This window comes from Coturnix japonica, chromosome 5, assembly GCF_054131305.1.
Source record: "Coturnix japonica strain WE chromosome 5, WE-NBRP24, whole genome shotgun sequence".
In the NCBI taxonomy this organism is placed as follows: domain Eukaryota; kingdom Metazoa; phylum Chordata; class Aves; order Galliformes; family Phasianidae; genus Coturnix; species Coturnix japonica.
The window spans coordinates 47,257,667-47,272,098 of NC_140667.1; the positions used below are offsets into that span (position 1 = coordinate 47,257,667).

Here is a 14,432-nt window from a genome sequence, read left to right on the forward strand (position 1 = left end):
TGATGTTTTCTAATGATGTGATCTGAGTCCTATGATACAAAACAGTGTTTCAGTGAGGATTCTTGAATGCAGTACTAAGATGCCCTGAGCAGAATAAAACACTTCATACATGGTCACATACTGTTGTGTCACAAGTCTAGCTTAAATCTGCAAGTAATATTCATTGAATGATATTATTCTAGGACTGACAGAATATTTATCTTAGAATGCGATGCTCCATAATATTCTGAAGTGTTAAATAATATCCTTAGGAATACATGTTAGTCATGGTCATGCATGTGAATTTGGACATAACTCAAAAAAGCTATTTTTATAGCATGTCTGTTTTTTAAAGCTGGATGGAAATAGGTTTTATAGCCTCATGGTGAACTCCCGTGATGCCACTGTGATGCCTATGGTATAGGATTCTGATAGGGAGAAAAGTGTTAAACCTTTCCCAATTCTTTTAAGTTGTAAGCAGCTGTGGAAGAGAGATTTCTGTTTTCTTTTTCTGTGCCATATTGAAATTTGACGTATGAAGGTTGCAAAAGAGGTGATCCCACCCTAAGCTTTTGATGCACTTTAAAACAAAAAGTGGATGGAGGAAAAACAAATATTAATTCCTCAAACAACAAGGAAGGGGAAAAGTGAGATTTTCTGAAGAGATCAGGAATAGAAAACTCTCTGTGTTTCTCTCCACACAGAGAACAGATAGCAAAGCAAAACTGAGATCAAGGTAAGTTAAAGAAGTAAATGAAGTATTGCCCTTTTTCTGTAGGGAAATTCAACAATATATGTTAGTGACATCCCCAACTCACATCAGTTAAAACTCAAGCAGCGTGAGTTAATTTTTCATTCAACTACCATCTATTTTCTTGATACAGAAGAGGTGGAGTGTCTGTAATATTCTTGGATATATGGGAGTCTTGAAGGTAAGGGACTTTCTGGAGGTTTTAATGAGCATTATCCTTACAAGCCATTGAGACAGGAAATCTGAATGTTTAATGTCCCTTCTGTCACAGAAGTTACTCCCAGTTGTATATTAGAATGGAGGTGCAGTACTTCAGCCATTCCACTTTAATTGTGCTTCTTGTCTGCATGCATAGCAATTAAATAATTTTGTCCAGCTGCACGGGGGTAGCATTGCAGTTTTATGCAAAGTAAGGTAGTAGATTAAACAAGATTATGCTGCTCTAAAAGATAATTTGCCCTGAGATGTAATGCATTTAAAAGGCAAAACACTGAAGCAAAACAAATTCATTGTCATGCAAAGCATCACTGAATGTAGTCCTGTCAAACAGATGATGTTTTCTCCCTTTTACATGAACTACATTGGACTAACTCAGTATGCTAAGTGTTATTCTTCTGATCCTGGCTGTGTTCATGCTGTTACAGTATATTTGGCAGCCTAATTTTCTGTTGAATTCATTGAAACAAAAAGCCTGTAAAAGAAAATATTGCAGAAGGTCCCATATCAGTGTGCTTAGTTGTCAGTGAATGTACTTATTGTATCCTATGAAAGAAGCCTGGAGGTTTTCTTTGCCATGTTAATTTAGTAACTTTGCGTGTGTGGAAGAACTATTGAAACAAATTTGAGTGATTAAATTTATGTGATGTTGGTATACACAGAAGTGGTAGAAATTTCAAGGAAAAAAATAAAGTTGTTTAATGTTGGTACAGGGAAATAGACAATGAAATGTGTAAATACTCTAATCATTATGAAAGCATTAGATTATTGAGCAGCTATCCCTTCTGAGTGACTTTGTAACATTCTAAAGATGCATTCTAAAAAAGCACCCTTTGTGAGTGTATAATAACTACCCAAAAAAAAGGTTAGAAAGAGAAATACTTTGCCTTATTTTTCTTTAGTTAGCTTTACATGAAATCATAGGCTAGGATTAATGAACCATTTTTCATTTCAACTGCCCTATCCAACACCTACTCATTAGTCAGCAGCTGAAAGTGTTAGAAGAATGCTTTACATCTGTCACTGGCAGCATTTCCTACCAAACTTCTTTCTGCTCAAGCTATATAGAACCCATTAAAATAGAAAATAATTTAAAATATGGTATTGTCTTGTATATTCTTACCTCTCTGTTCAGAGTTTAATTCACTTAAAATGTCTTTTATTATGCTCATTTATAAAAAGAACATTCTGTCCATTGCATGGGTTTTCATTATTGTCAGACTTAAACATTTTTATCACACTAAACTTCTCCTTTTGTAAGACATCTACTAATCAAACACTGTTATTTAATATTTAGACATTTGAATGTATGAGTGTTTGCTGGATAACTCTCCTGCTTTCAAGATTTTACTCTTAAATGTGATTTTAAGCTTCATTTCCTGAAAATGACTTGTGATCTGTGTAATAAAACCACATATGGGAGTAATATTGGTATGTGTTGGCTTCTGTACAAGGTTTGGTTGAAATAGGTTGTCAGTACTTGAAAAGGAGTCTGTTTATCTTCCCAGGGAAGTATGTTTTTGCACCCAATCATGTTTTTAAGAGACAGTTCTTTTTAAGGTAAAGAATGCTTTTTGATTTCGTTGTGCGGATTTCTGAACTTGCTATATATTCTTTAACTGTTTTCCACTTACAAAACGTTCCGAGTATATGGTGTTGGCTGAAGAACAATTTAGTCCTGTTGAGTGTGTGTGTGCGGCCGTGACTGCAAAAATAAGGAGATGCAGATAGAGACAAGTTCAGTCTATGTAGATATTTGTAAATTGAAATTTTAGTTTGTTTTTTTTCTTGTGTACCAGTAAGCAAATGTTAATGGTTTTTCAACACAGAATTCAGAACACCATCTTTTCTCTGTGATTTAGTCTTTGAATTCTTTAGGGGAGCTAGATGATAGTTCAGATCTGTTTATTTGCCCAAGCAATGTTTTTTTCTTATCTTGATAACAGGATATTAAGTGCTTACTGCCTCTGTTTGCTTGAATATTTATTTATTTATTTGTTTGTTTTTCTTGTCTGTCCTTTGGAACTGAGCTAGAACTTTGCATGAGGGAGTCCAGTGTCTCCCACTGCTGCAACTTCTTTTCTAGACTACAGACTTGCTGTCTTTTCTTCCCCTAAGATGGTTGTTGTCCTCAGGTAACTTTCTGAACTCAATGCTCAGAGCTGGGAAGAGACCTTTTTCTATAGCATTACATCATTTGTGAGAGTGATAAATTTTGCCTGAAGGGGGGAAAAAAAAGTTTCTTGGATGAAACTCCTGCTCTGCGCTGATGAGACCTCGCTTGGAGAACTGTGTCCTGATATGGAGCCCTCAGTAAAGGAAAAAAGACATGGACCTTTTAGGGTGCATCCAGAGGGCCTCAGAAATTACCTAAGGGATGGAACACCTTCCCTGTGAGGACAGACTGAGCGAGCTGAGGCTGTTTGGCTCAGAGAAGAGAAGGCTCTAAGGAGACCTGAGAGTGGCCTCTCAGTATCTAAAGGGAAGGCTGTAAGAAAGAAGGATAATGGAAATGGCTTGATTTATCCCAACTCGTTTTCTTCTGTGGTTGGAAGGCCACGGAAGCAGATGGGAATGCAAGAAGAGGGCTGCAAGCCGTCTGCAACTGGCTTAGGTCACTGAGGAATAGTGGCTCTAGTAATAATGGAGTTATGCCTTTAGTATCTTTAGAACTCAGCCTAAATAACGTTTTCCCTGCTCCCCGTCCCACCCACCCCTCTTTCCCAGTCCAGAAGTCCCAGCTTCTCATTTGGTGAGAGGTGTCTTCATGGAAATAAGATGAAGTCCAGAGCAGAAGCAAAGGCAGGCTTTGTCCAGGTGAATTTGTTGTTTGGGAGGGGAGCTGATGGTGGCCTTCTGTTTTGTGTTGTGTGGTTTTTTGGTTGTTTGCTTTTCAATGCTCCATTGACAACTCAAATGGAGCATTTGTTTTGAAGGAAATGCCAGGTATGCTGAAAGAGAAATTTAGAGAATTTACCAGCTACAGTGCTAGCTTCTAAATGTAACATATTTAAATATATCCTGAGATCTTGATAGGATTCTCTGTATTTCCTCTTGTCAGGAAGTTTGATGTGAGGAGCAGGGTTCAGAGGAAACCTGTGATAGCTAAGGTTTTGCTATACTGTCAGTGCATATTTGCTGTTTATTAACCTCAGCTATCTGTTTTTAGAATTAATGTTTTATTATTTTGTTGCAATGAAGTTGTCTTCACGTATTTGTTTAAATGACCTCTTCTTCTGCTCATTGATATTCGTTAGTACTATTCCATTTGCCCTAATATTCTTCCCCTTCTCATTAGTGAATCAATTCCTAATTCAATTTTCTTTTGGTGGCAAATCAAATGTCTTAAGGCTGAAGTATAGAGCAGCTATATGGTTCTACCTAGAAGGATGTACATCTTATCTATAACTGGTGCGAAGATACTAAATTTAATGAATACAGTGAAAACTTTGTAAAGATTGAAGTTCTCCAACTCCAGTAGTACTTTGCAAGAAGCAAATAGACTGAATTCTGGCTGTTGGAGCAAGTTGCTTGATAACTTAATAAGTACCTGACCTGAGATTGAAGAGTCCTGCAGAGGATAAAATGTGAGCAGGAAATAAGTATTACAGAAGAGAACTTATTTGAATGTGATTTAGTGCTCCACCTCTACTACAGCCAGCTCTGCATATTTATCATTTACTCTTTTAGAACAATTTAGAGGATTGACCTTAAACCATTACAGAAATTTTACAAATGAATCTCTAGCTATTCAAGCCATGGTTATGAATGAAATAGAAAATGACACTGTAACTGAGGTAATGTTACTTCTTTGCTTTGTTGTTACAGTACAGTAGTTGTGTACCTTCACACCTGCCTACCTATTTCAGTCTCTGCAGGGAGGTCCTAACAAACAGAAGCAGCATTTGGCCATTAAAGCAAAGATGAATATAGGGAAGAGGGACAGCAGCTGCCTTGCAAAGATGAGGTTACCAGATAAACTGCAATTTTAAACATTGGTTTTGCTTCATCATACTGAGACATATCACTATAGAACAGTCTAATTTCACTTTAGATATGAAAATGAAACAGAATTTAACTATAGAATTCTACATGTGAAAGTATTGCAGAAGCTTTGAGCTATTCTTTCCTCCTTCATCTATCAAGATCTTGCAGAGCACTTTCTGATTGGGTTCAGTCTTGGTTTTGCTTTTAAATCTAGCATTGTTACAAGGCTCTCTGTGGTAGCTAAAGTTTCAAATCTAAGGTATAGCCAAGGAATATATGAATATAGAAACTGACATTTTTGAGACTGTGTACATACTGTGTTTTTGTCTAGATTGTAAGCATGCATGATCGGAATCTCTGCAGTCTTAAAGAAGAGGCTTAAAAGTGCATCAGAAGTTTGTATATTCCAGAAATGGTGCTTAAAAGCAAGATCAGCTACATTTTATGTCATTCATTATGCTTGACTGTTCTTAATTTGGAGAAAAAGTTTACAGTCTAGTTTGCTTCACTGTTTTTATTGTGAAAGGATTTTGTTTAGAATTTAAGTTAATCCTTCTTGATGTAGGAGGAATTTACTGTCTGTAGTGAATGGAGGAAAACTAATTCCCTCCAACTTCATAATTACTTTCTAAAACACTTGGATACTGTCTAGTTATCCTTACTCCCCTACTCCCCCTGCAAAAAAAACTCTGTATACCAGCCACCCACCCTCACTCACCCTCCTATGAAAAACATAATCAAAAAAACACAACACAAACAACACCCACTTGATATTTTTAGTAAGTAATATTTCCAGGCTGTTTTCATTTAGGCTTTTGCATCGGTTTTGCATCTTTCTTGAACATTCATGAGGTACTACTTTAAATCAGGCCCAGTCAGCAGTAAATCTAATTGATTCCTTCATGTATCACATGAATAAACACTCCTATCTTACCTATCCCAATTAGTCTTTTCCCTTCATCCAATTTAGTAATACTCAGTATAGCTCTAACTTATATATGACAGTGTGTTATTGTAGCTCGCTACAATTCTTCCAGCCAGCGGTTCATATGCCTGATGATTTTTCTTCAGAAAAATCATAAGCAAATTATCCAACTGAAAGGCATCTTTTCTTTTGGATGTACTCCTCTATCATAAGATAGGAAAATCATGTATAGATCAAATAATTTGAATACCAAAAAAGGTGACGTGCTGCTGCAAATAGTGTTTGAGGAGCAGTGCAGGTTTGGGGATAGTACAGATGTATTGTCTGCATCTCTGAATGTCTCCTGGATGTGTGGTATCCCAGAGACAAAATGGGCCTTCATGTAACTCTGTGAAAACACATCTTCAAATCTCCTGTGATAAAGGTTTCTTACAGTCAGTCTTGTTACAAATACCCAATGTAATTAAGTAGGAAGTTTACAAATAGTTATGCTTTTATTTTTGTATTTCTTCTGGCTTAGTGCAGCAATACTTTGCTGTGATACTGCCCTGGTTCTTACTGCTGGGATACTTCCATTCTACTGAGCTTAGTGAGAACAAAAACCTGAGTTCTGCCAAGTTTACCAGCAAGTTGAGCTTAAATGTAGGTTTGTTTCTGTGCAAGAAATGTGCAAATGAGCTTGGAGCTGCATTCTTCAGTTTCCAAATGCCATGAGTATGGCTTTGTCCATGACAAACCCATGCCAGCAACAAGCCATAAAGTACTTCATTGGAGCGTGCGTAGAGCTTTCTATTTACACACCGCTGCTAAAAACAAGTCAGAGATCCATCTCACTGGGAGCAGCTTTTCGTATGGCTTTTGAAATATAAAGATGCATAAGATGGTGCTCTCAGTGTTGAGTTGGCCTCCTGTGTGGCAGTTCTTGGCAGCCCTGTTGAAAGAAACATTAAACTTTTTCGTTTTATTATTATTATTATGCAGCAAGTAACGCACGCGCTGCTTTAATGGACATCACAGAACGTGAGCGGCGAGCCATAGCCGAGCTGAGTGGCCGTTCCCGTTGCAGCCCTTTGCCCCAGGCCGTTTCCCGTCTGTCTGGGCCCGGCCGCTGGGGGTCGCGCCTCCTGCCGCCCGGCCGCCTCCCATTCGCAGCTCGCCCGGTGTCATTTTAAGTTGCGGCCCTCAGCCAATGGGGCTCTTCCAGCCCGCTGACATCACCCAGCAGCCAGTTCCCTCCAGCTGCAGAGCGCTTCAGTTTCTGTCTTTTTTTAAACTAAAATGGAGGCCGGTTTCTTGCCTTAAGGAATACGCTGCCTTGCCCGGCGGAGCCTAGATGTTGACATGTAACAGAGCCGGCAGCAGGATGGTGGTTGACGCAGCCAATTCCAACGGGCCCTTCCAGCCCGTGGCCCTTTTGCACATCAGAGGTGAGTCGTGGCGGATCGCGACCCCCCTCCCCCCGGCCGGCTCCGGGGCGGTGCGGCTCCTGCGAGAGCCCTTTGTAGCCGGGCACCCGGCTCCGAGCTCCGCACGGCGGCTGGGCTCGCACGCAGGCATCGCGCGCACTGTTAAAAGCAGGTTTTGCTGCTTTCTGCTGCAACTCTCCCATCCCCCTTTCAGCAAGCGCTGATGTCAAAGGATGTGAAGTCACTACCCCAGAAAGGTAGAGGGGGAGGGGGAGGGAAGAGCCAAGTTATCCATATACAGTTCCTATAGAATAGGGATAAACGGTGGGTGTGCTTCAGGGCTGCTGTGTGTGCATTGCTTGATTGGAACGCCTTTCAAATGCACTGCAGCGTATGGAAGAATTGGTCTTTTTGGGGGGCAGGGAGAGAGATGTGACATATATTAGGAAAATATCCTTTATGCATTCAGAGGGCATTTCCTAGAAGAGACGCAGCTCAGCCCTAACAAGCGAGCACTTATGTGCCCGTTGGCTCGTATGGTGCTGAATGTTAAATTGCTTCGCAGGATATGTCCTCCCGGCTTTATAAAATTACTGCATTGTAAATGTTGGTCTTATGTAGGGAAGATGTATTTCGGTAGGAAGCTTCTGCGTGATATTGTGTATCTATTTTTGCAGTTAGTGAAATTTTGTATCGCTGTGACTTTCTATTGAAGTGGCTATAAACAAGCTTCTTAACCAGTCAAAGCGTTTCTTTTTTAACATCCTCCTCCAGTTGGCTTTGTTTTTAGAACTTTTTATGAAAACAGAGCAGCTATTAGATGAGATCAGCACACCTTGAACAATGGCACTTATCTGGAAGAAACACAGCTGATGCTGCTTGTGATTACCTTTTGCTTCTCAGCTTACTCAAGCACAGGCTGGCTGTTGGGAATGAAAATAATTATTTTTTAATGAGTATTCCATATGCTGAAAATATTTTGCTTTGGAAGTTTAATTTTTAAACAAACAGTGTTCAGATGCCTGCTCCTCTAAACAGTAGTTGTCAGCATATATGGGCAAAATCATGGTTTCTTTTTACCTGTGAAAGAGCATTATCCTCTGTCTGAAGCGAGACTGACTGTATTCTAGAAGACTCTAATTTTGGTCTGCGAGTGGGGGAAAATATGGTAAAATTCCTTTGAGTTAGAATAAGGGCTTTGCTTGTTGTCAAGGGAATATAACTGTGACTGCCTGAGCTGTAGCTTTTCCTTCTGCACAGATCACCTTAATTTAATGACGTGTGCTGCATTTTGGAAGGGTAGAAACCTCATCTCTTAAAAGGTGTAAATCTGTTTCAGAAAACAACAGCAACAAAATGTTTAAAGCAGAACTATGAAATATTATAATGCTGAGCCTTAACAATCCTTTGTCTTGGTATGATAAAAGGTTCACGTTGGTGAATCTATTATCCCTCTTGTTGCTCGGATCAAATACATAATTGTGAAAATGTATTTTAAGGAGCATCTGAAATTTCCTAAATGCAACATTTTTGGTATGCATGATAATACTCTAGTAAGGTTGAGGTTAAGGATTGTGTTGTGTTTGTGGTTTTCTGTTGGTTTTGTTTTATTAATGAGTAAGGAGTCAATCTTCTTGTAAGCAATTAAGGAAGTTCTATGGGATAATTTTGCATTTTTCAGATGGCAGGAAATTATATGGGTGTCTGGTGTTATAGCCCAGAGGAATTTCGTAGGAGATCAATGGAAGCAGGGAGGGGGATGCATCTCTTACATCCATACACATTACTTCATTGTTTGTGAATCTCATATTGCTAGCTGCTCTGACGTAACCAATACTGATTTGCCTTCCAAATGAAGCCTCACAGAATGGTATTATATAAAATTAATAATTAAAATAAACTGATAACTCTGAAGCCTAATGACAAAGATTTACTGTTTGCCCCATTTTGTGCTTCTGTTACATTTGTCCTTTCACATCACCTGTTGCAGTATGAGATTGGTTTCCTAGTAGCATTACTTCCCGTTACAGTGTGAGGGTCAGGCCTAGTCCTTCACTCTGGAGCTGTTGTTAAGGTCAGGCCCTTGGCCTTGTCATTGCCTCATCCAGGTTGCAGCTTTATCTTTGGCTGTGTACCTCACCTCTCTGGATCCTGATATGTTGACTACCTGGCTTGAAGTCACTGTGGGCTCGTTTGGCAAGCACTGACCTGTTGGCTGACCCTGATGGCTGTCACTAAATCTGTTCTCCTTTCCTGGTTTGGTACTGTGAGGCTCTGCCCTTTGTTGCAGTCAGACTGCAGGTGGTTGCCTGAGATCATTGTGTGGAAATCAGGCCTGCAGAACATGACTTTGGACCTATCCTGTAAAACACCAAACACCAGAATACAGCCACAGAGTGAATGCACGTGGCACGTAGCCCTTGGGTCCCTTATTTGCTTATGCTGAAAGCACTGGCTCAAGTGGGGTGTTTGGCCTGCTGGGGTGGTAAGCCCTTTGGTCATTCCACCTGCATCAGGCTTTCCAGGAGATCCCAGTTGTGCTATTGCTACATTGATTGTTCTAGAGTACAAAGATAGCACATGATGGTCGACTGAACTGCTCTTTATTAGTGATCATGATGAGCTGCAAGCTTACCTCATCTTGGAACAGGCTAAAGCTGAGAAAATCATCATTTCACATAGAGCAGCTGTTGTGAGTATGGAATAACTGTTGTGTTTCATGATCTTGGGTAGAGACTTGTGTGCCTTAAGAAGCAAGTAAAGATGGAGTAGGTAAAGCAGCTGATCTGTGTATGTTTTGCCAGGAGATGATGTAAGGACAGCAGAGAAGAAGGTGCAAGAGGAAAGCAAAGCAGGGTGGTGTTGTCAAGATGCTGCTTTCTCCTCATGGAGACCTTCTGGCAGCTGAACCCCTGTGGTGATGGGGGTGCGTTCAGAGCCTTGTTCCAAGTAACTGAGAGGGACCTGGGGCAAGGAATTGGGCCTTCATCTCAGTACTTTAAGCAAAGAAAGTAGCTGTGAAGGCTGTGTAGGTCAAGGTGAAGAATTAACATTTGTCACTAGACTTCAGAGTTACCAGTTCATATTTACTGTTGAACAGTCTCTCTGAAAGCTGTGGATTACAATGTACAGATTGCAGTCAGTAAATACGATCTTGGTTCTTTCTGTAGGTGGATCATGTAGATGTTTATTCATTTGAGAGGGGCACATATTTTTCATTTGAAATACAGTTGACTGCTATAAGAAAAATATCTTAATGTTGTTTTGTCAGTAGTGTGAAAGTAGCCCTAATGTCGCTGCTTTTACGAACTCAAAATGTGGACAGATATTTGAACAAAATATTGGTGAAGCTCTGATCTGTGCTGGCAGAATTATTAGCAGAGTGTAGCAGTTGCTTTTGTGGCCTAGTTGCTGACTGCGGTTGGAAATGTTGTCCATTCATGCTTTTTCAAAATGATTTTCAAGGTGTTTTGCAAGACATGATGAAAGTTGTGTGGGAAGGAGGATGAGTACGCCCTGATCCTGTCAGCTTGCACTGAGGCTTCCCATAGGCCATAGCCTGTTTCAGATATCCTGACATCCAGTCTTCTCTGCCTTCCAGGGGAGCAAAAACTTCTGAATTTTTGGTGGGCTCAGATTTATTTAACTTCATTCACACTTTGTAATAAGCACAGTAATTAACTTTGCCTGTTCCTTACATGTGCTCCTTTTAATCTTGAACAAGGGAGAATGGAAGGTAGTTTATATTCCGTCTTCATGTATTGCTCTTCTACAGCACATAACCGAAGATGTAAGTGGTAACATTATTTTGATGCAGACATCTGAGGGTTTGGATGGGAAGTAGCATTGTTGTAAAATCATAGTGAAAACTGCTGTTTCAGTTTGGAGTTAACATGGTATTGAGCACCTGTTGGTGCTTTCCCTAAGTCTGGGCTACCTTAGGGCAGCCAAGAGCACTCTAGCTATTGAAAGGTGCATTTCTACTTTGTATTTTAGTATTTTAATACGGAAGGTCAAGTTCCTTTGACAATGAGTTGAAATAACTTCTAAGTGAGCTGCATAATGCATTTGAACCTGTGATACGCAATTTTTCTTGAAGGAGAGCAGCTCATTTATTTCATTTAAACAAAGTTGCGTTTCTTTTTCTTGTAAAAATAATCAGCCTGTAGATATTTGTATAGATATAGTGCTTTCTGAAATATCATGAGGGCTTTTGCTTCTCAGGAATTGTTTCTGAGCCTAAAGAATAAATAAATAAAATCAATTTAGTAATGAATTAAGTGGAAGTAGAGGCCAAAGCTCACACTTCAGCAGTGTAAACATAGGGTAAATTCAGCATGAAGAGCAGCAGCCATTAATCTCGTAATGTACAAAAGGAGGCTGAGAGAACTGGGTTTGCTGGCCTGAAGAAGGAAGGGCTGAGTGGTGATCTTTTCTTCAGCTGACAGAAGGGGAGGGGATGGAGAAACAGAGCCAAGCACTTCTCAGAGATGCACAGTGCTTGAGGAGAGGTGACCAATGCAAGCTGCTACACAAGAGATTGTCATCAAATACAAAGTTTTTCACTGTGAAAGCGTTTAAACTTGAGAACAAGACTGCAAAAGGGTGTGTGAAATCTCTGCTTAAAATGGGACTGGACAACGTGAGCAGTTCCATCTGTGTTTTGCAGTGCTTTGAGGGGAGGAATCAGCTAAATGGGAATGAGGCAGCTACTTCTGGTGAAAATTAGGTGATGATGCTGTAATTCTTTGTTTCACATAGGACAAAAAATAATTGCCCTTATTGTCACTTTAAAACTCATTCTATATCTATATCTATCTATCTATATATATATATATGTACTTTGTCAAATTCAAAGAGCAATTTTTCCCTTCAGTTATTAAAGCAGACCCCTTTATGCGTTTGATGCCAGTGCACCTATTAGTGCTTTTACGTCTGTAGTAACTCTGAATCTTGTGTGCTGCTTTCATGAAAACCATTATGAAGTTTTATGATTCTCACTGTTTTTGCAAAGTGCTAAAGATAGGGTACCTGGAACTTCTTGTACGATTAAAAATAGCACACAAAACCACTGTTTTGTTTGTTTCTTAATGCTCTGTTAGCTGCTCAGCGGTAGTCTAAAAGCTGTGTGGCAGGTATGTGTTTTTTAGAGAACATGGATAACTAAAATATCTTTTGAGTAAGCTACAACTCATAAACATAACAAACACAGTCAGCTTTAACTGGTTTGAGTGATGTATGTTTATTTAAATATTAATACCCTTTAATCCTTAAACACATTTATATTTAGTACACATTTAAGGTGCAATGAGTCTTTATTGTCAGAGTAGAATCTTAGGAAGGAGGGTGCGTGGATTGTTAGACCTCTTAATCATTTTCAACAGAGATGCTTCTGTCACACAGATTAACGAACCATTGTGATTATTTTATTGACTTTAAAATACGTTGACAACTACTTCTGAAGCTGCAGGTATGTTTTTAGTTAGTGGAAATATTTGAAGGCCTTTGGCACAGGCATCTTTCTTTTCTCACCCTGCTAATCCAGTTAATGGGACTTCCCATGGTCGGCACGTGTTTTCTGTCCTTTTCATGGATCATAAATGTTTTTGGCTTTGGATCTCAGCTGAGAGAGCCAACTTACAGTTGGATAATCCCAAGGTTTGAGCCTGGGCAACTTGTTTGGGCTGATAGCCATTGCATCTCACTGAGCCACCTGTGCTCTGATGTTGAGCCTCACCTGGAGTTCATAGTCATCCTTGCTAAAAGTTTCCTATACCCTCATAGCATGTTTTTGGGCAGTGCTGCTCCCTAGCGCTGTGTAACCAATAGTACACTGAAACCCACCTACCATTCTTTTTGGGAAGTGTTGCATTGAAAGAGAACAAGTAGCAGTTCTTGACAAACCTGGGTCTCATATCTGTAAGATACTGAAATCCATACTGTGAGTTTCATCAGATAGTATTAGGTAATTATCCAAGGACTGATATTTCATATAAATGACTGTTAGTGTTTTGCCTGTTATGATGGTTTTAGGAAGGCATCCAGACACAGCCATAGTGCATAGCAGACACGTACTGATGTGGTGGTTCTTTAAACTGCTGTTTCCTGAAGGAACTCATGGGAAACATTTCTGATACTTGACCATGAGCAGATCTAAGGGAGGTTTGTTATTTATCATTCCTGCTGGGTTTAGCATGATGACATGCTTATTAACTCTTCACTTTGCATCTGTGGGTATATTTTATCTTTTTGCTGCTCTTATTCTGTATTTCTGTCACTCCTGCTGCACTGATTTTCTTTTCTAGTCTTTGTCTAAATCTTCGTGTATGAAGTGTGCATGTATAAACTTAGCTGCTGGAAACAATGAGAATGTGTTCATGCTGCATTTAAAACCTCTCAGGGCACAACTGTGTGTGTGTATATATATGTATGTGTGTATATATGTGTGTGTATATATATATAAAGTCTTTGGAGGGGACTCTCTGTTGTACTATAAATTCCATTAAGTTAAAAGAGGGGAAGGAGTCATCTGAAATTTTAGCTGCATTTATTGAGTCATGGTGTAATTTGTACTGCAACAAAGAAAGCAAAATTATATCACCATAAGTGCATACTGTCTTCACTTTTTATTCAGGCTTCAACATTCTTGTCTGTTGATTTTCATTCTAACATGAACATGCAATGTGATCATTTCTGAAAAAAAAAAAAAAAAAGTTTGTCTCTATTTCTGTTTGAAGCTTTTAATAATGAATTTTAAATTCTGTTGAGTTAAAAGAGGGAAGATTTAGGTTGGACGTTAGGGGGAAGTTCTTCACTAGGAGAGTGGTTAGGTCCTGGAACAGGCTGCCCAGGGAGGTTGTGGATGCCCTGTCCTTGGAGGTGTTCAAGACCAGGTTGGACGGGGCCCTGGGCAACCTGATCTAGTAAATTTGTTTGTTTGGTGGCCCTGCCAGGCAGGGAGGGGGGTTGGAACTACATGATCCTTGAGGTCCCTTCCAACCCGGGTCATTCTGTGATTCTGTGATTGAGTCAGCTAAATCTACTGCTAGTTACTGAAGCAGTATTTGAAACCATGAATGTTAAGTGGGCACCAGCAATGTTTAAGATGCAGGAGTAGTTATATCTGTGCAGACAAGATGTTCCTCTCAGGGCAGTGGCTTTTGCATGT

The 14,432-nt window shown here is 39.6% G+C and overlaps 1 protein-coding gene across 2 annotated transcripts in view; it reads left to right on the forward strand.

The window, feature by feature from the left end:
• Positions 1 to 14,432, forward strand: part of PPP2R5C (protein phosphatase 2 regulatory subunit B'gamma) — a 61,947-nt gene that overhangs the window by 17,988 nt on the left and 29,527 nt on the right. The window contains exon 4 of one of the 2 annotated variants that reach the window (XM_085549452.1): positions 7,162 to 7,285. The exons of the other annotated variant lie outside the window; for it this stretch is intronic. Within the exon in view, the coding sequence (XP_085405578.1) occupies positions 7,192 to 7,285 (94 nt within the window). The 5' untranslated portion in view covers positions 7,162 to 7,191. The remainder of the gene's footprint in view (positions 1 to 7,161; positions 7,286 to 14,432) is intronic. 2 annotated transcript variants of the gene reach the window in all.